The sequence below is a fragment of the Dermacentor andersoni genome, chromosome 8 (genome assembly GCF_023375885.2).
Source record: "Dermacentor andersoni chromosome 8, qqDerAnde1_hic_scaffold, whole genome shotgun sequence".
In the NCBI taxonomy this organism is placed as follows: domain Eukaryota; kingdom Metazoa; phylum Arthropoda; class Arachnida; order Ixodida; family Ixodidae; genus Dermacentor; species Dermacentor andersoni.
The window spans coordinates 130,523,073-130,546,472 of NC_092821.1; the positions used below are offsets into that span (position 1 = coordinate 130,523,073).

The following is a 23,400-nucleotide window of genomic DNA, read 5'->3' on the forward strand; positions in this document are numbered from 1 at the left end:
CCGACCTAGCCAAGCCACCCCCAGTCTTTTAGCACACACGGAGAACACCGAGAACATTGCACGCGGACCTGTACTCCGCTCATACGCCCGTCAGTCTAGCCCATGCATCTGATCTCACACCGAAGAGGTCTAATAGCGCAAACATATTGGCTAAGAACTTCCTGCGACGGCTTGTCACCATGCCGCTCCGACAGCCACATTGCGGGACCGCTAGGCCTAACCAACGCCGCTTCAGGCTTCGTCGGCAACCAGAGTTGCAATTCCGGATGCATTTTTCTTGGCTACGAAGTGAAGGCTACAGAACCAAAGCATGCCTCTTTCACCACTGCTGGAAGTAGTTTCGCAGTTCTGTTCACGTTTTCCTATGTGGGAAATAGAAAACAATACCTTTTTTTTGTTTTTTACAGCTCCTAATTTGAAAGGATACGTAATATTCCCTGGTCAGTTACTGGTATTTTATTGCATTTTTAGTTTGGCCCTTCCGCGTTCTCACACACCTGAGACCATCGCATGGTATATCTGTTCTATATCTGTTTGTTGCTTGCTGTCCCACCAGTCAACTCCTCTGAGGGGCATTTGACCAACTTCAGCAACAAAAGACTGTCGAAGCACACAAAACAAGTGTTTGCAGGGTCTACACGGACACCAATCGAACCTCTCTGGAAATTGCGACCATCGGCATGTACAAACAATCGAGTGAGCAAGCTGACTGCTGTGCCAGCTCTACCAACAGCAGTGTTGGTTGTGTGTCAAGTCCTAACCGATGCTGAGGTCGTACATCCGCTTCCGAGCGACTGTATATTTCTAAATACATGAATGCAAACGTTTCTTTGCACATGCATAGTCATTGCAAACCATTAACTTTACAATGCAATATTTTGTTCAAAGTGATCAACTAACAAAATCGCAAAGCTGTTAGAAGTTGGAAGGACGTAGTTTAGGCAAATCCTTGTACTACCCATCATTGCCATGTTGGCTGGACCTGGAGCTCTTGTAAACGTTAGCGCTAGCCAATCACAGGTATCTGTAAAGCACAGCGATGTGTTAATGGAGTGGCGGATTATATTTCACAGATTCTATGATTTACTGTGCTTTCTATGATTTAGTCAATCGGTATGTGCTACTGGGGATGTACCCATTCTCTGGCCAGTACTCCAGGATGGCCATGTCGACGCATTCTCAGGCAAGCACTGTGTGCTCCAAGCGATATTTAAAGTGTTTGTGCTGATAGTACGCATTTAAGGCTAGATGCGCTCGGCGTTTTATATTGATGCACAGAAACGGGTAACGGCCGAGCAAAGTGAACGCAGGCACCAACAACAACCACCGTCTTCGTCTTCTGCTGGTGCCCGTATTTGTCACTACAGTAATAAAGAAAAAAGAATTTGCACAAGTGATGTAGCATGTACAGTATAGCACGCAAAGCATAGGGAAAAGATTTCTTGCGTCGCATCTGTAAGCCAAGACCTGGAATGGTATTCACATACCTGCCAAGTTCGGATAAACCTGCCAATATTTTTAAGAACTCCCAGTGCATCTGCACATAGACAACTTGATTGAACCTTTATTTACAGATTTACAAATGACCACATGAACATCAGTGTCTCACTTTTGCAAGCATTTTCTTGTTGCTGATATTGCCTTCAAGGTTTCTTAAATATATAATTAATTAAATTCTGGAGTGTTACGCGCCACAAACAATTTTATTATGAGGCACGCTGTAGTGGGGAACTCCGGATTAATTTTTACCACCTGGGGTTCTTTAACATACATCCAATGCAAGCTGCACGACAGTACAAAATGCGCTCGTGGCAGTTGGAACTTGATCCTGCGACCTCCGGCGGACCAATGGCACATCACGTGGGACTGTGCTAGGTTCCCGACAACAGCTACCTCCAGGACTTACCCGCCTGAACTTCAAGGTGCACTGCAGTCTGCAGACAAGGACACACAACTATGGGCCGTCCAGCAGGCCCGGGGTGTGCTCGGAAAGCACAAGCCTCATGACCCACTACAAACGGGCCCAACTGGGGTAGTGCAGAGTAGGGTATAACCCCAGGTCGATGCTTGGCCAGCATCATGACGCGTTAAACTGTCGGTTGCCGGCACTTTATTGAAGTTATTCCTATCCTATCCTATCCTGCAACCTCGTGCAACACCAAATACTCTAAGCAATAATGACAGGTGCTCAAAGCTTTTTCAGAGTATGTTTGATTATATCGCATTACATTTCTTTGAGATTTTGCAAGGAGGACGTTTCCCGGCGTCTCGTCACACATGAACGAACGGAACTCTGTTCTCGTCTTTAACAATGCTAAATTGCCACTGACACACTGCATTGCTCTGTGATATCAAAAAAATACCCAGTGTCACTTCGGTTGAGTGCTGCTATAAAATACTTGAAGATACTTTTTGCACTTTTGCTCCTTGCTTTAAGCCATGACTGACAGTGGGCCTATGTAATGCCAAAGCGGCTGAAGATGACGGAAACATTGAAGAGTCTAGTGTTGCTAGTTGCGGAACATGGCATTCGCTAGTTAGCTGAATGAGGCAAGGGCCACTAGGGCAGCCAACAACCCCGCCAGCGTAAATAGCAGTGCTGTGGTAACGAAATAATGCATGCAGTGTTTTCATACTACTTTCTTAACAATGCAACCAAATAAAGTTTCTTGTCTGTCTGTCTGTCTTAACAAATGCTAAGCACCATATACTTCAAACTGAATTGGATTGGTTTGGATTTTTTTGCAAATGTGGCCAGACAGAGCGCTGGATGCAGATAGAAACGGCACAACTGCAATTTCCTGGAGATTTTCTTGTCAACTGTACAACCAGAAGAAATGGTCGAAATCCAAAAGTCTCCCAGATAATCCGGGAGATTTGGCAGGTGTGTATTCTTGAACAACCACTTTAAGGGATGTGATCACTTTCCAGAGACTTCGCGTGGCTTGGCACCTGATGCCATAGGCATCTGTGGGTGACAGCAGACCTGGTGCTATGGAAGGGACACTATGCAAGAGAGCATGCAAGAAAGGCTGTTGCCTATAAACTCCAATGCATCCTGCACAGAGCCAAAGGATCTTGAGACACCAGCCAAGTGATGACTTGCAAAAGTGATCATATCCTCGAAAGTGATAGATTCAGAACACATCCCCTGCACGACAACGCAGAAGCACAGAATTTTCTTGATCGCATGTGGTGTGGAGGTGTGGGCCGTGCTTTATTCCTCGCATTCCGGTAGCTATGAAGGGAGAAACACCATGACTTCGGCCACTAGTTGCTTCGTCAACTGAGGCATGAAACTACCGTAAACACAGGAGTGGAAGGGAAACTGCTGGTGCCCCCATGACAGCTGCAAAATTGCACAGCACTCCTAATAAATGAAATTTGTACCAGGCTAACCTGACAGAATGCTGTCTCGAACAACGTTTACACATTGACAGCAGCAGACCCCATCAGAAATGCAGCTATTTTGACTGAATGAGCTGCCAGTGCACGCTGTTCTTTCCAGAGGCATCGAAAACTTGCAAAACAGGGTCAAAGTTCAAGCAGCATCCCTGCTAAACCACTTTTCTTGGCACACATTAAAGTTTGAAACGCTGTTCAGACTTTTAATAACGACAATAATTTAGTTTTGGAAGAACAGCGGCTGTCACTGCGAGGACTAGTTGCAGTCGCAAGGAGGCATTCTTTCCAACACCTTAATTGCGTAGACCACACACACTTGAGAAAGACTGGAGGAGCTAGTGTGCCGAGTTTGTAAAACAGCAACGGTGCAATGCTGTTCTTCTCAAACCCTTTTTCTTGCTGCTGGCAAGGTTTCAGGTAACGTTCTGCACTGTCACTGATATCAGGAGCACTGCGCAGTGGTCGCATATGGCTCTTGTCACACGTAGGCAAAGGTCAGTTCTTAATGAGGAGAAGGTCAGGTGCTGTCAAAGTTTGGGTATGCAAGAGACACTTCACAGTGAGCCACTCAGCCAACGCTGGGTGTCGCAGTCGTTGTGAATAGTGCGCGCACACACACACATGCACACCGTTGAAGTGTTGTGCTCTAGGCAAGGATAGGAACTTGAAAGATGGCAAAACAAGCGAAGAAGAGAAGTTGTCAGATGTTGCTGTTGCACCCCGTCAAGTTCACAATGCTGGGGTCAAAGGGCTGCCCCTTGAATGGCGACCCATCCTTGTCCCAAGCTTCGCGGAGCAGGTTCTCCACTTTCTGCACAGATGCGACATACAAAATTCAGGTGTCGGCAAGAGCAGGTGACAAAATGAAATTGCCGTATTTATGCAAACACAAGAGAGCTTTCGCTTCCCTATACAGTCGAACCCACTTACAACAGTATTCAAGCACCACGAAAATTTCATTGTTATAACCGAGTTGAACGAAACAAAAAATCAAAATGGGGGATGGCGTTGCTGTTCCGAGAAAACTATAATGGTGGGGAAGCCAGTTCTCCTTCCCACCACTTTCCCATGGTGTTTACTCCCTTAACTGTTTAACTCTATTTCCTGTGCGCTCTGATCGCGTGTTGTTAACAAGCCGCGGCTGACGGCGTTCAAGAATGGCACTGCTATAACAACTGCAAAGAGAGGTCACAGGCGGCAAGTGACATGTAAGCTACGTCGAGGCATCGCTTTGGTGGCCCCAAAAGGCACCTTTTAAAAAATGCGGGAAGGTTGCTGTGGCAGCATCTCAGCTTGAGAAATCCAGGAGAAATGCTGGGACGTGATCACCACAAGCATCTCGCCATCTAAGTACTTCCTACTGGCTTGTACGAGAAAACGGCATGTCCGTCAGCTTTGCTTGCTTTACACGAAGCTTGCCGACATCCTTCTCCAAGGCATCCAGGTGCTCCATGTAGTGAAGCGGAAGGTCCCTCACAAAAACAAGTCCAGAAGGGACTGAATCATCTACAGAACTTACCGTGGAGACAATGTTGAGGCAGCCTGCGCTACCGCGTCAGTGGTGCCGTCGTGGCCGTCACTCTTGCTATATAATGTAAGCACATTTTCAATGATTGCCTCATCAGTTAGAAGTAATTTGTTTACAAATCCATAGCAGGGCACTTTCTTTACATCGGCGACGAGTCAAACGAGGCTGAGAAACAATGTGGCCAGGAACGACTTCAATGCAACGAACAAAGACAAGCACGAGCGACTTAATCTGTTAGCAGAATTGCGCAGAATGAGGGTCCTAGAATAAAAAACCAACTGTTAGGACCCAGTTCTGGGAGCAGCGCCAGCAGCGTTGTCAGCGCAGTTGGCACGGTCCATCCATGTTTCAGAGGGTGGCATTGTGCAGAGCAAAATGGGTGCAGCCAATTCGTGTTCGGAAGGCTGGAAGGGCGACGGTAGAAATGCGCGTGAGGCTGGCGTGCATCTTTCATGGAGAGAAGCGCCTGGCGATAGTTGGGGTGGCAAGCGATCGTGCTGTGGCTCGCATTTCACTTTTTCTTTTCAAGGATTTTGCATTCCATTACCTTTTGGCAGGGACACCCAGCAGCCAGACTTCATCGTTATAACTGATAATGTGGCATGAGGACATTGTAGTAAGCGGGGAAATTCCCCATGGAAAACATACAAAAGTTGATGGTGCAGCAACGTTTCATTGTTACAACCGATATGATGTTAAAACCGGCATCGTTATAAGTGGGTTTGACTGTATTTGCAGGATTATAAGGTTACCAGTGACATAAACGTGAGCACCCATGTTGATGGTGCCGGCTTGTGGTGCAGAGTTTGAACGGGGTATGAAACAGACCTACTATTGCAATCAATGATCAAGCATGTCCTACTTAGCTGCTGAGATAAAGTATTAGCAGCAACACATTCACAAACATTAGTATTTTATTTTTAAAGCAAAGCTTTCGTTGTGTCTTTCCCGCACTTGCGGTGACTGTCTGGCCAAATAGGAACAAGCCAGCTACCACACTACCGCTGGCCACAGAGAGGTTCAATTGTGCCATATTCAGTGCACAATCATTTGTGTCACCTTTTTTCATAAGAGAACTGACTGACCATCTCAAAGCATCGGAACAAGTAAGCCACTAACTGTAAGCATTATGATAATGGAAAGACAACTGTCGCTACTGCTATCAAAATGCAACATGTCAAACGTCCTGTCTGTCAAACACGGATAGTGCCTTTGTCAAAGTGGTCGCATGCACTAACACAGCATGCCTAACACAGCATGCAGGACTGGAATTCAATTTACTCGTAGTGCAATGTCTGAGGTTTCAATGCGTTTGACTTCTAATCGCAATCTTATTGTGACTGTCTAACCATTTTCGAGATCCCGAAGCTAGTGTAGCCTAACACAGCGGTACTAACTGCAGGCGGTGCCAGTAGTACAGTACCACGGCGTGGCACCGCATGGTGGCATGGGAACACGAGGAGCATTTTCGCATTCTTCCCTCATGACTAGTAGCGTTTTGAAAGGCTGTGCTCCTGGTCGACAATGCAAACACTGTCGTTTAAAATGCTGCGCCTGCAAGTTGAGGGAGTGCCACTCAAAGTAGCGGCTGGCTCTCGTGTACGGGTAAGGCATGATGGTAAGGGGAGTGCCACCCGTAACACATGGAGTGCTACTCAAAGTATCGGCTGGCTCTCGTGTACGGGTAAGGCATGATGGTAAGGGGAGTGCCACCTGTAACACATGGAGTGCTACTCAAAGTATCGTCTGGCTCTCGTGTGCGGGTAAGGCATGATGGTAAGGGGAGTGCCACCCGTAACACATGGAGTGCTACTCAAAGTAGTGGCTGGCTCTCGTGTACGGGTAAGGCATGATGGTAAGGGGAGTGCCACCCGTAACACATGGTGAAACAGTGCCACAAATAGCCACTTGTCAAAGCATGCTAAATGTATTCTTGGATAGTAGCTGGGGTCGGTTCATCATATTTTTTTCCTTATCACCATGGGACAGCACAGTGTTTCCTACAAAGATTACTGGAAGGAAGCTGCAAATGCAACAGTTCAGCCAGCGTAGGAATAACGGGTAGTACGTATACATGGATTTGCCAAAACCTCATCCTTTGGCATTTAATGGCTTTTTGACTTCGCGAATTGAGACCTGCCATGGTTGCTCACTGGCTTTGACGTTGCGCTGCTAAGCACAAGGTCGGGGGATCAAATCCCAGCCATGGCAGCCGGATATCGATGGGGGCGAAATGCAAAAACACCCGTGTACTTAGATTTAGGTGCATGTTAAAAAAACCTTAGGTGGTCAAAATTAATCCAGAATCCCCCACCACGGTGTCCCTCATAATCCAATCGTGGTTTTGGCACGAAAACCGCCATGATTTTCTTAGCTTTACGAATCTATCATTTTCAACAGCATACTGTTTTACAAATGCAACAATTCACAATGATTACGCATGCGCAAAGAGAAAAATTTGCTTGCTCTCTTTAGGATACTGTGAATTCATGGAAATGTTGAAAGAGGAAGTGTAATAAATAACGTCACGAGGACGTTTGAAGCCACAAGCACAGAGATCAGACAAATCCATGTACTACTTCCCATGGTAGCTAAACGATGGCGGCAACAGAGTTCGGGTAACATTTGCAGGAAGCCTTACGCTGGAGAGTACTGGCAATTCCCATTTACATATGTATGCAAAAGTGAGTGAACGGCGTGATTGAAAGGGATATAAGAGGAGAAAAGGGGTCACCGAACCTCTTCCTGGGGAGTCTTGCGTCCAGCCTGCTTGAGCATGTTGTTGTAAGTCAGCTCCTGGATTTTGGCTTGAGACTCTGGGTCTAGGTCCTCGAAGGGCTTGGTCGGGTCGATGGCACGAATGTTGATCTTGGGCTCGTTCACGAGCAGTCGGTCCCACCACAATTCGGTGGCCTTTTCCAGGTTCACCTGGAATCAGACCAGGCACTTGTGGTGTACACAGTGAATCCTCATTGCGACAAAAACGCAAGGACAAGAAGTTGATGAACGGCATTTCGATAAAAGCGAAGGGCTTGTGAAATGTACAGCCTCTTGCAAAAATACAGACTACTCTGCGCCTCCATTACTTATGTTGTTTGGCTGCGTGGCACTTTGACGGCACAATACAGGCACTTTGGCACAATACAGGCACTTTGACGGTGAGTATGCAAGTTTTTTTCATTCCTACAGGTGTTGCGACCTATGGCATACTGAAGAAACTTCCTCAAAGGGACACTAAATGAAAATATTCAGTCACGCTAGTTTGACAGATTGTTCAATTGTAAGTATAGTAGAACTTCATTGATGCAATTCAGTTTTGTACGATTTCCTGGTGCCAACATTCGCGATCGATGACATAAAAAATGATTGAATACAGTAATGCTTCTTGTTTAACCAATAATACTTTCCCGAAAAACACAGCCTTTCAGCATTAACGTTCAATACATCATACGTTTTCCATCTGCTACATCCTATGTGAACAAGAAAAGCTGCGAGGCAAGTGCAATCGTGAGAAGTAGGCATCCGGCAAGGCAGCTTCCCTGCAGTGAAAGCCTGCCTGTGTCATTGGTGGCGTGCATTCAGTTTCCTTTTCTGGTACCAGCAAATCTCGCAGGTTGACACATTGCGCACTCATATGAGAGTTACCACAGTACACTACAGTTGGCACCACCATGATTTTCCATTCTTTTTGTAATTTTCTCAATTGCTAAAGTTCTGTTCTTGCTATAAATGACAAATTTGTTATTATGGAATTGTAATCTTTCAAAACGCAGCATGACAATTTTTTCCTTTCTTGTCCCTGTAGTTTGTGACTGCACTGCCTTTAACTGCATTGTCCACAGTCAGCCTCGCAGTCAGAGGCAATGTGGCCCTATACTCTTGACAAAGACCGTACATACAAACAAAGCTGTAGTCAATAGTGGCAACATGACGGGGGTGAAATTCTGCTAACAGCTCTGAAGAGCTGTAAAGATGGAAAGTGCGTGCCACGTATGTGAAACGAGGATGTAAAACGACACATATCTACAGGTTTTCGGAGCGGTAATTTGAACAATAAAGATAGAAAAAAAAATTTTTTTTTGTCTACGTGGAACCAGGATGTGCTATGTCAGCTTGAGCACAAATGGAATATGGCGACACCATCTGGTATGTAGGCCACGAAAATGACGCGACATTTGCAGGACGATAACAGATGTGCACCTGTACCAACTTTTGCTTTAGCTCGATGCCTGTAGCCAAGCTCGATCCGTGGCTATGCACACTGCGAAGGGTGCATGCATCCAACATTTTAACATGCCAGTACTCGGTCAGCTCAGAAGTGAGACGCATGTTCATCAAGAGAAGCAGTGAAATTTCACAATTTGCTACTTAAAAGCGTCTCCTCCATTCGTCAGGCTGTTTTTTCCGGCACTGCTGTTGACATGCGTAGGTTAAGCTCTGGTTTCCCCGTGACTAAGTCAACGCGTAAAATGGAGCTGGGTTGGGACAGCATGGGATTTGGTTACGCCACTGGTTGACTTCTAGAGCTCTCTTGATGCGATTAGCATTCTTTGGGAACTTCACGCACTCCCTTTGCAGTATGTTTGTATGTAAATTTTTTCATGCCACTTTGCACCACTGGGTATGTACCTAAATAGACAGCTTCAGAACAGACAACTTGGACACGTGCAACTGGGCATGTGACAATTTGTAGGTGCCCGGACAGACAAGCAGAATAAGAAGCAAGGAATAAAGAAGCCAGCAAATAAAAAGAAAATTCATATCCTTCCGCACCCCAAGGAGGGGGAGTCGACAGGGGCGTAGATGGGGGATCTTTACGAACTTGAAATTTTGCAGGTTGGCAGACGTGCAAAGGTGCACAGTGACAGTAGGCATTATGCAGTTAATAGGAAACATAAATGTACGTTGTGAGAACTTGAAGCGCAGTTGGGGCAGAGCTCCAGTATGACTCGCATTACACTCACCAGTACGTGGTCCCCGGGCACCAGGGTCCAGATGGACTCGTCGAGTTTGATGCGGGAGTGCAGGTCGTCGTCAACGTGCACCGCCCACGTCTTTGTCACGAGGTCCAGCAGCTCCACCTTGAGGTGGTTCGGGTGGATGGTCACTCGGACCTGGTTTCGTGACGTCACGTCAGGGCCAACCTAATAGAGGAGCACGAGCATTGGAGTTGGACATGATGAAATTATGGCAGCAGACTTTGGCAGGGCAGTCATACGGTCAAAATCGTGGGTTTCTTTATATGAATTTCCTGTATGATTTGGCATAGCTTTTCTAAGAAAACACTGTCCTCAACATTTATTAAAGCGAGAAGTTTTATTTTTGACATTTTTGCCCGTTTTTGTGGTGGTCGGTCTTTCACCACTGATGCAAGGATGCCGATGTAAAGGGCGCGGTACTCGTGCCGCAACGAAGTGTTCATTGCAAAACACCAACTGTTATACCTCTTTAAGACGCACATGCTGTCGTGCTGTGTTTGTTAGAGCTGCCACAGATGTACTGGTTAACAGCTCTGCTCTCTATAGAATTGCACAATAAAACCACGCTACCTAAATATTTTCATTGCAACAAATACACACCTTCATGCACATGATTCTTTTATTAATGTGAATAAGTTTCTAGAAGATTTTGGCTATTTGTTTACACTGACAATCATCACTGATGTTTTTTTCAGCCCAATACATTATAGACCATTTCACTGTAGCACTACAACCACAGGAATTTTTTTATCTTGATATTTCTGTAGTGCGGGACGCGAGCCCGGGCATCCCTGAAGAACAATCAACAACTCACTTTATTTTTGTATTCGTTCAGCCTCTACGGCTCGGTTGCACACCCTCACACCACTTCCCTTTCCTGCACACTCCGCGATAATATTTTATCGAATCAAAAGGGGAAAGGGTGTCTGGCTGCTGCTGTGCGACCGTGAGGCCGCCACATTTCCATTGGGTAAATAAATGTTGATGCTTTTGAATATACAGTCTTCAAAGTTAAACTAAATGCTAAAGCTAAAAAATTCAATTTGCACAGGCGGTTTGTGAGCTTTGGCGGAGATTATTTTGACCAAAAATTAGAGTAATCTAATGCATAATTAACAAAAACTTATTAATAACTTTCTCACAATCATAATTATGGTAATATGTTTAGATTTGAAATATTAAGACACTCGTATACAAAGATAAATTCATTTTGCTTCACCTGGAATGCTTCTGTTTAAAGATATTTACTAGTGAAAATGAGGGCTTGACGTGTTGAGATCCACATCCCTGAATGCAAAATTAGCTAAGTGAGTGTCAAATTTGATTAATGTTTCGGAAGAGAAACAATCCGTGAGAAACAAAGTGAAGTTGTGTTTAAATACGATTGTATTATTAAGGTGTGAGCCTCAAGTGACTGATAACCCCGATGTCCTTGAAAAAAACATAACGTCTGGTCCAATGGTACAAAAACTATCATCACCAGCAATGGCTCATACCCCCCCTCCCCCCCCTCACTCCCGAGCAAGCAAAAAATGCAATGACTCATTCCTCTCATAATGCAGAGGCTACAAGCACTCAGCAAAGTGAAGTGTACAGTGTATAGATCTACTGGAATCATGCATACAAGGCATAGAAATGCGGCACCAAGTCGTGTGGTAAAAAAAAAAAAAAACATGTGACCTTCTCAATGGCTCATATCCCCATAAGGAAAACAAAAAATCCAATTGCTCACACCCCCATAGGCCCACAAGCGCTTAGCAAAGTGAAGCAAAAAGCGCACATATTCATTGAAATCACCCATACAACACACAGAACAGCAGACATTTCAATCCCGTGCTGAGAGGATGCAACATAAAGTTGAAGAGAAACATTGTTGGTGCGAGTCTGACCTCGCTATATGAGTGCACGAAGCCACAACTAAGCATACAAGGCAAGCCGAAGAAGCCAAATTGCAACATCAGCAATGCAACAATGCGATGCGACGCATTACCAAGTGTGCAGCAGGCTTTCGCCTTCACGTGTCACAGGAGTGTAACATGCTGCCGAACTTTTTTGATGTTTCCAATGTAACCCTTTACCATAATTGTAATAGCAGAAATGTTAAGAAGCTTTTGCTAGTTATTTGCTTCACGACTTTATTTTCTGTTGCAAAAACTGTGTCCCCTAGAGTGCTTAAACCGCCTGTGCATGCATATTTTGAGTAGCTAGTGTAGCATATTTATTACCATTACTATTAGTTCTCCTTTGAAAGACACTGTGTGGTTTACTAAATTTGGACGATACTTTAGCAGTAGCACTTTCATTTTTAGAAATAACTTGTGACATTCTAGACATTTATTTTTGTTTTGTGCCCGAAGTTCAACAGCCAACTATCATTATATGTTGAGACGTGTCCTGCTACCTGTTCAGAGGTTCCGTACCTTGACTCGGACATCGAGGTCTCGAATGCTCTGGCTCCAGCAGTAGTTGTCGCGGATGGCACCATTGTAACTCTCAGGATGGCTCTGAAACTTGGCCTGCACACTGAAGATGCACTGCAAATGCTTTACGCATCCTTTACAAGCTTGCAGTAGAATAAGATGTTGCACAACGAGCAATACGGGTCACTACACGCCTGCACCATATATGCCGCTTGGCTGTCTACTTGAGTACCTGCAGTGCTCCTGACAACACAGACCACTAGAACATAAGTATGAGGGTTCCTTTCATTCTAGAGGGCATTGAAACTTATTGCAAGCTCCAGGGATTTCTTTAAACTGCTTTAAACAGACTCATTGTAGCAGGTAACATAGCTTGCAAGTTTTTGATGAAGAGTGTACATCGACAGCAGACAAGGGTGCCTAAAGGAGAAATGGCATGGCACTTTTGCCTTGGCATCTTATTAGGTTCAATGAAGGTCCTAAACCTTAAGAAAGATACTGGCAAGTGCTGACTTGCCCCTAAATAGTTTACTATGATACAGGCGACCCCCGTTCGTTCGACTGTTCACCTAATCTGAAAGCAGTTACCTGTCTTGGCGAGAAACTGTACATTGCTATGGAAGAAAAACTCGTCTAGTTTGAACTCAAAAGCATGTTGCTTCGGTTACTTAGATCCCCACCGAACCGCTTCCCCACACCCTCTCAGGCGTGCAGTGGTTGCCATAAGCTTGAAAATGCAAGAAATTCAGCAGATGATGCTGCCCTTCACTAGGTGTCAAACTCTTTCAAATTTCCTTTTCAATAAATGAACTTTTATCTTTCAGTGGTTCCTTCCACCCGTGAAGCGACCTGTTGGCACTTGTTTTGTGCCGTGTCGTACTGAGCAAACGTTTAAACATGCCAGCACTCTTCGCCTTATGCTGTTTGAGTGGCACTTCAAGTACAAGAAACAAAATGACACTACAGGCTCTTTGAAGCAAAGAAAAAAAAAACAGATTTGAATTTGTTAATTTTGCTGCCGTTTGTTAACTTGACCTTTCGAATAATTGAACCAAATCTTGCGGTCCCGTGACGGTCGAATTAGCAGGAGTTGACTGTACTAGTTTCTATGAACCAGTTTTTGGTTTCATTAAACAGGAGGTGAACATGTCATGATGTCACACTACAAACATACCTGGCTCTGTTCCTGTGATACCTGCAGCTGACACTCGTGCATGCAGGTATGAATGCTTAAGACAGTGTGCATACATCTACGCACTTTTCATGACTCTACAAAATTGTTAAAAGGGTCCCGGAAGAGTACGACAACACACCATATCATGATACTTTGTCTTATTGCAACAGGACGTTAGAAACTTTTGCTGTTTCATGGCGTTCTGATAATGTCAGTCACACCAGCTGCAGCAGTGTGAGACAACTCTGGTATGAATTAAAATGTCTTATTTTTTCTCAACTTCATACTTTCTAAAAGTGATTCCTTCAGGAGCGAGATACATATGACAGTTCCTAAAACTTCAAACATGTGTCTGTGCTATTTGGAAAAGTTCTGCGCAACACCTTATTCCAGTGCTAATATGTACACAATATGTTTAGCATTATAAAGAAAGCAGGGGCATGCAGATATTTGAAAATTTCGAATAACGAATTGAATACCATCCTTGTTCAATCATACTATGAATTGAATAGTCGCCATCTCCAAATCCAACTGCATTAATAGTTTTCGAATGCTCCATGCGGTCAACTGCACTTGATCAGACATAGTGGATGCAAAAAATGAGACAGCTTTCATCCCTTCTGTAGTAGGAGTAACAAAAATTTACGCAGTAGAGCATGCTGCTTTGCCTCAGGAAACCAGACTTTTGTGAAATTACATTGGAATTCAGCAGTGATCATTCCTAGGTGCTACTTACGGATGGTACGTCTGTGTATTCTCTTCAGAATACACAGATGTACACATGCGCCGTGTCCTCTTGTTCCTCACACTGTCCCCGTCTGTGTGCGCTGTTAACCTTTTAAGATGTTTTACCGATTGGCCCACCGAGCCATCCTTGTGAATTTCAGATTAAGTTTTAATACCCGTCTTTGTAACATTATCTGATGTGACAGTGGCAACATCTGCTACGGCTATCCCAACTACAGCAAAAGTCAGCTTTTTTTCTTTTTTTTTTCTTTGACACTGCCACAGACAATGCACATTTCCAGTTTAGTTTTAATGGCAAACAGAGATGCTAACTGGCCCTGAAAAACCACCTTCTTAAACTTCACATACCAAATGCATGACTTGATATGATTGCTTAACGTTATTGAGGAATGGCCATTAATGATATAAAAGGGATTTAATATTCGATTAGATTCAGCCCTAGAAATTACTATTCCCACAGGCCTGGAAGAATGCCATGGGTTATGCAATAAGGAATAGAAAGAAATATTACCGGTGTAATGTTTGGCGGGGCATTTAGCTTGTTGCCAACCGCTATTTCACTATTCAACTACAATCAGAACGCTGAATTGCTCTCATATCAGACAACTACTGAACCGATTTTAATGCCATTTTTTCATATAAAAGAGAAAGTTAAAAAAAAAAAGGAAGCTTGATTTAGGGCCATAAGTTACAAAAATTGCAGACAACCGGTTCAAGTTAAAAACAAAATTGAAGCATAAAGTTTATGAATCTCTAATCCTGCACCCAAAACAGATATATAAAGCAGTTCTGTAAACTGCATGTTAGAGCATCGAAAGTGGACAAATGCGATATATACACCTTTGCTACTTAGCTTATATTGTTACAATGTTTACGAGGGTTTACGAAATCAAACGTGAGCACAACTTACGGATCATAGTCGGGATCCCCATTTTCATCGCCTGCTTTTGGGGCGCTAATGCTGGGGCCATCCGCCTTGCCGTTTTCTGTGGGCTCGACGTTGTCAGCGTCTCCCTTCTGCGAGCACTGGGACTTTGACTTTGCAGCAGTGGCAACGGTCTCCACCGGTTCAGCTGCTACACTCTCACTCGTAGTCGATTCAATCGTATCGTCCGAGGTGGTGGTCTCAACTTCGACCTCAGTAGCGATTTGGAGCAACTCTGCAAACGCAGACCAAGAGAGCACAGTGAACGTCCCATGGCCAACACCAATCGCAACAAAATTTTAGTTAGCCCAAGTTATTTCAGTCATTTGATACATACTTGTGGACTGCAGTATGGTCTAAGCAGGAGAGGCATGTGAAGCTTACAAATAAGAACAAAATACAACAACAAACATGCCATCAATGCTCTGTATATGAGGAAATAAGCAAAGTTTCAAGCTATACGTGCCCCTGAACCTCAATATAATGAACACATATGTAACGAATTATCGGTTATAACAAAGTAAATATAAATCTTGATTATATTAATGTGTAATAGGTATGTGCTTATAACAAATATTGGATATAACAAAAGTATAAATGTGTCAGATGTAACTTTGTTATAACAAGATCCAACTATCACAGGTAAGACTCAGTTACAATTAACATATTGTGCATGTAAAAAAAAGGAAGTCAGAAAATGGGCTCAACAATGTGTGTGCATCGTGGACAGAGTGGGCAAATATATCATTCTAGGGTCAAGGGCTAACATAAGGTTAAGAAGAAAATAAACAAAATTGAGACTGTTCTCCTCTCTTAGTGGTTCAAGTTATTCAGTAATGTTAGCAGTCATGAGCTCCATCAGTGGATCAGCAAGTTTATGTATAAAATATGCCTCACCACATTTATTTGCATAACTTCGTTTCTTGATACTGTTATGGTGAAGTGAAGACGAAAGAGAATGCCGACCACTCCGAAGACTACGAAAACTCGACACAGCCTGGCTCTGCTCTCTTCTGCCTCTCTTAATGCTCCCTCTGTTTAAATACATCCTGTAAATAGTTTTCTTATGCGTATTCATTTGGTGAATTCCATGGTGAAGACGAGTACCTAGCAATGCACTCATCCTCACCACGGAATTCTGCAGTGGATGCCACATCTAGCTTTCACCTTATAGTCAATGTTTGTGTTGTCATTCCTGTTCTTCTCACATCTTGGCGTACTGTAGGTCTGCCTTTCCGTACCATAAATTCTTACTAATGTGTTCAGCTTATTATTTAACATGGCCTCTGAGATCTTCAGTGTGCCTCTAGTGCTACCCAATCTCGAAGGTCACGCCCTGGCAGTGCCCCAAGTTTTCAGCAACCTAGGTTCTATTCATTTAAGGCAAGCAGTGACGGCTACACATTTAGCTAGTTTCAGTGATAAAAAATTATACTTCTGCAAGCCTTTCATAATGCATCCACTCTTAATTAAAATGTAAAATTCTGCAGCGAGGCCTTTAAATCAACTGTGTGAAACTAGGCTTTTCATGTAGTCCAAAATTTTACTGCAGTTAGCCATTAAAACCTCGAATGTTCTCCTAGCGCTACAGAGTACTCGTGGGCGTGTGCAGGAAATATTATGTTGTCTGCCAACACACAGCAACACATTTAAAAGAATCTTAAGACACCTATATCCGTAGTTGTAAAAACTGTACTACATGCTTCTCCCACGTAATGACAACTGGGAAGTGTGAAGGCTGGGAAACACTTATAAGATATTTTAATTTGATAATGAGGCTGGTCTCGAAATGCCACAGCTAGCAACACTAAATGACGTGATGTCATGACACAGAGCAAAATTTACTGACATTGTGATAGCAATAAGGTTAGGGTATGATGATGTTGCTCATAAAGCAGTAAACAAGAGTGGTACGTGAGCGTATTCAGGCTGCATTCTTGCGCCAGCTGTAGCAATCACACAAACAGACGAAGCCAATGTATTGTGATGCCCTAACGCATCCACCTTACGGTTACTGAAACCAAGTAGCAAAGAATATTACAGTAAATAATTTAAGCTTTTTAGTTATTGGCTTAGAATAAAAGCTGGCTTAGATTCAATCAAATGCGGCATTTTTCCTGAAAGCACCTTTAAATGGTTGAAAATGTGCCGTCAAGATCAACTTGGCTTTATTTTTGGTCGAGTACATGGCCCCTTCTGTGAGATGGGCAGGCTGGTTTCGCCCTCGCATTTCTGGAGAAAGCAGTTAAGGATCAGCTCACCTTCTTGACTATATACTTCTTATTTTCTAGCGCTTTTAATTTCCTCATACAATATGACACTTTCCAATTTTCATATCCTTGTACTACAGCACTATTAAGCTTTAAATTTGCAATAAATTGCAAAGATTTTCAACAAGAAATGCTTAAAACATTGCCTACAAAAAGAAAATGATGTACTGTAGTTTCCATATAAATTACCTGAAATTTTTTCTTACCTGGGAAAATTTTTTCACTGTTTTTATTTGAATTTAGTTGTTTTGTTGATGTTCATTCAGTGGATGTTGAGAGTTGTTCGTTTTCCATTGCATTGTTTTCATTTGCATTTTTTCCAAATGCTAGTGCTACATATAGTACACTAAATATTTTTCTCCGTATAAGTGTAAACTGTACGCGCTAACTCCATGAATTGCCCGATCTGCCAAACAAGCGCAATGTGCGTCGGTGAATCGGCACATTGTAGGTATGTGCGTATCCAAATGAATAACATTGTATTGCATTGTACACTGTTTTTCATAAAGGATTCCACAGTAAAAATGAATTTGGCCATTTCTGGCCAGATTTCGGAATAATGGCGTGGCACCAGAAGCACTTTAAGCCCATGGTACTAGTCCTAGCCTTGTCCAATGCTGGTAAGTGAGCGGATTTGTGCACAAACCTTCAGGCTGGGTTATGACCGGGGCAGCAGGGCCTGTCTTCTTTTGGGCCTCATTTGCAAGCTTGTTGTACGACTCGAAGGCCTGTAAAGATGGGCAAGTTGGGCACCAGTGTATAGCACTAAATTTGTGTATCGCAACATAAATGTATTGTACAAAAGGTGTATAACACTAAAGCACTCTAAAAAAAGTTTGCATCTTTTGGAGCTTAAATTATCCCCGCACGGTAATCATCGTCCATCTGGTGCGCATTTCCTTTCTTCAAGACTTGGCACTTGCAACTTTCCTGTCTAGCACCATGTCAAACTAATACACACATACCATTTACGACCTGAAAGTACTGGGCACGCATTAAAGAAAGGAAAGGCAGGCAAGATAGATGACGATTACTGTTTGGACACAAGATAAGCCCCCAAGGGAGCAAGTTTCTTTTAGGGTGCATTCCTCGGACAATCACTGTCAGCTATATACTGTATTTATTTGAATACAGGTCGTGTTCTTTGTTTCTTTCGTAAATGTGATTCAAGATGAGCTGTTATCGGCCTATGTTATTCGCGAACCAAGCTAGCAAAGTACCGAGGTATCAGAGTTCCTCTATCGTGACCCCTGTAAATTTAGCCTGGAGATTATGCAGGCTGGCATTAAGAAATGCTGCACATCCAACGAACTTGACAGCTATGAGTATGCCTCTGGCATTTCTCCAGCAGTTCCGACATGGATGCCACTTGTGGAATCGACTAGGAAGGTTTAGAAGCCAATGTTTAAGGTAAATAAAGGTACAGTAATAAAGAGGGATATGGGTCGACCTATATTCGAACAATACTGTTTTTTATTTCACAGTGAGTTCAATACACAGGAGCCAACCTATATTAGTGTTTGACCTATTTTCGAGTAAATATGGTAATCACTTTATCCATTTAGTTATTAGACATATTTTCAATGCGCGGGGGCATCTTGTGAAGGAGGATTGGGGAGTTACAAAATACTTTGAAGTAAGAAGATAATGATAATATTACTTCAAATGGGTGGCTGCTTTGGCTAGTTGATGAAACATCGCATCAGGCAAGGAAAATCCTTTTTAGGGTGCGCAACTTGGAATTAAAAAAAAAAAAAGAAAGAAGACAGGACAGGGTGCGAGTGCACTCTGTCCTGTCCCTTCTTTCCTTCCTTCCACACTTTGCACACTAAAATATCGCAGCTACAAAGGGCCACAAAAGCGCTGCTGCGATATTTGAAAGCTACTAGATTGAGTCAGTGTCTGTGATTCGGACTGAGTGACCGACTGATATCCCCAGTAGACTTTCTCTTCTTCTTTTAATCTTTCCGTCCCCTTTTCCCTTTCCCCAGTGTAGGGTAGCCAACCGGGCTCAGTCCTGGTTAACCTCCCTACCTTTCCTTTATCATTTGCTCTCTCTCTTGCGCACTAAAAAGAATTTTCCTTGTCTGAAGCGATATTGCTTCCTTTACACTATTAATTAATGACTTAATGAATGGCAGTTTTGAAGCTCTTCATGTTGGTGATATTGGGGTTGAAGGCGAGTAGGTTGTTTCATTCACTGCTGGTTTTGAAGCTGAAACATTTCTTATACATAATAATTCAGCAAAACGGCACCAACTATCAAGCTACGGTTCAAGTGAGATGATGCATTTGTGAGAGGAGAAAACGAACACTTTTGCAACTGGAATTATATTGACAGATGTTGTGGTACAGATAAAGGCGAGATAATTGTATGGTGCTGTGAAAGCTCAGGTAAGGCAATCCACTCTTTGTCAATGATACACCGGCACAATGTGAATATTTTGATATAATAGGATGAGCAGTGAGATTTTGAATAGATTCAAGGGCAGCAGAGAGTGTTGTGTTGGTTATCCAGTGCACGTTGGCTGGATAAACCAGTGAACAGGGCATGTATCATGTCAATGATCATGTCACACTGGTCGTTAGGTCACACATATGTGAAGAGGTATCCCTGAAAGTGATCGATGGAGAATACGATGGTAGAATTGCACAAGAAGAAAAACCTGAAGCACAATTGTACTGAATCGCAGAATGACCAAACACATTTTAAATAATAATAAACCAGCTGTGTCTGCATTTTTTTTATGCATACACAGGCCGTTTAGTTAAAAGAGGATTCCAGAGATACACTGGCTTAAATTTAACTATAGTGAAAGAATTTGTGTAAATATAACTCTAGCCCTTTGTTTTACACAGCTTTAACTGTAGCTGACTGATTTGAAATATGTTACTAGTAAAGGATTAAAGAACTTTCTACTACCTGAATCTAGGCTTTTCAGATGGTATAATCTGAAATTTTGTTGCACTTGGCTTTTAGTAGCGATAGCATCTGCATAAGTCGCCCCTCGATTATCTTGTTAAAAGCACATTTTATTTGATTTGAAACATTAAATCCTTGCACGCCCTTGCAGGCGTGTGTTGTATAAAGCAATAAAATTCTGAGTTGCATGCTTTTTTTTTTTCATTTTACTACATTGCAATATGCGCATAAGAACAACTCCGAATACACCTACCGCTCTCACTATGCGCCTTGCAACGCCTGGAGAAAATCCAAGCTTGTCGGAGGGAGAGGACTTGATTCGGTAGAAGTCAGTACTGCACAAGAAATGCAATAATCAAAAGAACACAAATGAGATCTGTTGTGCATTGAAAGATTCGAATGCTTTACTAATGGGACTATATGTCCTTTAATATAATTACTTAGCTGAGCAGGCTAGAACACTTATTTCTGTCGAACACTAGCCTTTATATTAGGAGGCTATATAGCGTTCAATAAAATTAATACTAATGCCTCACAGGCATTAGTTAATTACCTGTTTAATGCCTCGAAAGTTTAATGCCATTGATGCAGTAGCGCATGGACATACTTAAAGGCATGAAATCTCAATGCAACTTGAAGCGCAGAGCATGCTCACAGCCCATTTGGCCTTTGAATACGTACTCTCGCTACCAATGTTTGCAGTTATGGCTGCAGGTGAAAGATACATTTCTGCATGTTTACTAATATTTTTAGTGTTCTTTGGAAACATTTGCCTGATATATATATATATATATATATATATATATATATATATATATATATATATATATATATATATATTAGCATTGTGAAACTTATGGAGTTCACTGGTTCACTGTATCTTTTGTTATTGCAACGTTTAATGTCATTAAAAGTGTGCATCTACAGCAATACAACGTATAATGGTATAAAAAGGCTTAAGGCCCTAGATATTTTCTGGCATTAACCTTACACATATGGCATTTATTTGGGAGAAAAATGTTAATGCTTGTCTGTTAGAGAGCTTGTAGTAAGCAACCAGCTGTTCAACTACTTGGAACATATAAATATCTCGCATGGGATTAATCACACGAGACATAATGCATGCGTCCAGTAATTATGTTTCACTGCACTTATTCCAATTTTATTCCCTTTCTTTTCTCCACTCAACCAAGCAGTTATCGATCACAAAGGCATGGTTCCTTAATATCTTCGGCGACTTTATCAAGGCCTCCTTTCAACATGTGTTTCAACTCAGCTACAATAATGTGACACTAGTTGGCAAACAAAACCTGAAAGTACCACGTAGACACCGGTTAAGCATGCGCTAGTAACGTACAAAGCCAACTCCATTGGTAACGATGCGAGAATATAGAAAATTGGGTACGTCGTCTACTACCTACTGAAGCACGAGACACGGCAGCAGACGATGGAACGCACGTGCTCGCGCGAGATCTCGCGAGTCAGTACGGTGCCAATCGTCGTCTGCAGTGTAAACAAAGCCGCGCGGTGATCAAGCAGTGATGAAAGAACGCGTTTACCGAGCCAATTTAGGAGCTTATGTTGTGCCTATACAAACAGAGTGCGTAGACTATTCGTAAGAAGTCCAAAAGACTAGTTCACCTTACAGGAAAAGAAGAGATCGGCTCTGCACCTAAAGCAACCAGTCGATTAGGAATGCTGCTTCAGTAGATCCAAGACCGTAGCAAAGTTACATTTTAGTGCCACCATCCCACACAGCTGTCATTACATTTCGCTAGCATGTTGTTAGCAGATGTGCTCATTGATCGCAATGCCTTTAATACGAGCTGTTTGCCAATTTCAATACTTGGATGCGGATCTTCGCAGCCTCCGACGGCGCGCCGTAATCGGCGGACTTTAGCACAGGGTGTGTAACAGATCGTTTACTCACCGGCGATAGAGGAAATCGAAGATGGCATCTAGGAACGGATATATTTGACCTTCGTTGGACAAGATGCCCATGAGGGCAGCGTCATATATGCCCCGGCGGGAGGCATCCATGGCTCGTCTGCTTCTTTCAATCGAACGCCATTAATACCGGAAGTTCTAGAAGAAGCGCGGGGGCTTGTTGACGACTATCTCCGCACTTCCTAATGTGGCGCTAACGTCGCTTTTAGGTTCGTTTTGATCCTTTTATAAACAAAGATAATTTACACCCAAATGATGTTCAGAACTGTTCGTTTTAAATTATATGTCGTTCTAATTGGTTTTGGTGGCTTTAACTCACCTTCGCAAAGCGGCAAACGTACGAACTTTGAGATTAAAAAGTACCGCACTGTTGCAACAACGCACCATATGTGTCTCGAAGGCCATGTATTACGCAAAACTGAAGGACATTTCATAATTTGTCGCAACATTATGAAGTTTTACAGCGCCTAAAATATCAGTTTTGTTTACATTTATTTTTCTGTCTCCTTTATTATCGTTACGAAGCCGTCGGTACAATGCATAGCCGTTTCTATATTATTTTCCCTTATTTTCGATAAAAACTCCGTTCGAGCCATCGTCGCTTGTCTGCGCATATACAAGAAAACATTGCTTATGTGATTGACAACACGCACAAAGCGACGCGGGCATGGCTACGAACCATGAAATCGACTGACCGGCCTCAGTGACCCATTATAGGCGTGAAGTGATAGACAACCGCACCTGCTCACACTGAGAGTACCTTCTTCACTCCCTGTCCTTTCTTTCTTTTTATCCCTTAAACTCCTTCCCCCGTGTAGGGTAGCAAACCGGACGTGCGTCTGGTTGACCACCCTACCTTGCCTTCCTTCTTTTCCTCCTCCTCCTCCACGCAAACCCTGGGTCCCGCCCGCTCTCGGAAGCCGTAAAAGAAGTGGGTGAGAGAGCCGAACTGTCATCATCACCACAATCTCCGCGCGCGATTCCGAAGGGATGTCGCGTGCTGTGGTGCTCCTGCGTGTAGCCGTTCTATAGCACCGTTCTGTGCATTTTTTTACAACGCCTTTTACTTGTGGCTTTCGATC

General features: G+C 43.1%; 1 protein-coding gene across 1 annotated transcript; it reads right to left on the reverse strand.

Annotated features, from left to right (window-relative positions):
• Window positions 1-1,546: 1,546 nt before the first annotated feature.
• LOC126525665 (nudC domain-containing protein 3) lies at window positions 1,547-22,444 on the reverse strand. The gene is made up of 8 exons (XM_050173579.2): window positions 22,302-22,444; window positions 20,625-20,706; window positions 18,095-18,176; window positions 15,164-15,413; window positions 12,333-12,435; window positions 9,898-10,077; window positions 7,673-7,861; window positions 1,547-4,216 (listed from the first exon to the last, which is right to left on the reverse strand). Exons 1-8 carry the CDS (start codon window positions 22,409-22,411, stop codon window positions 4,106-4,108), a joined length of 1,107 nt encoding a protein of 368 aa, XP_050029536.1. The 5' UTR covers window positions 22,412-22,444; the 3' UTR covers window positions 1,547-4,105.
• Between the last annotated feature and the right edge of the window lie 956 nt (window positions 22,445-23,400).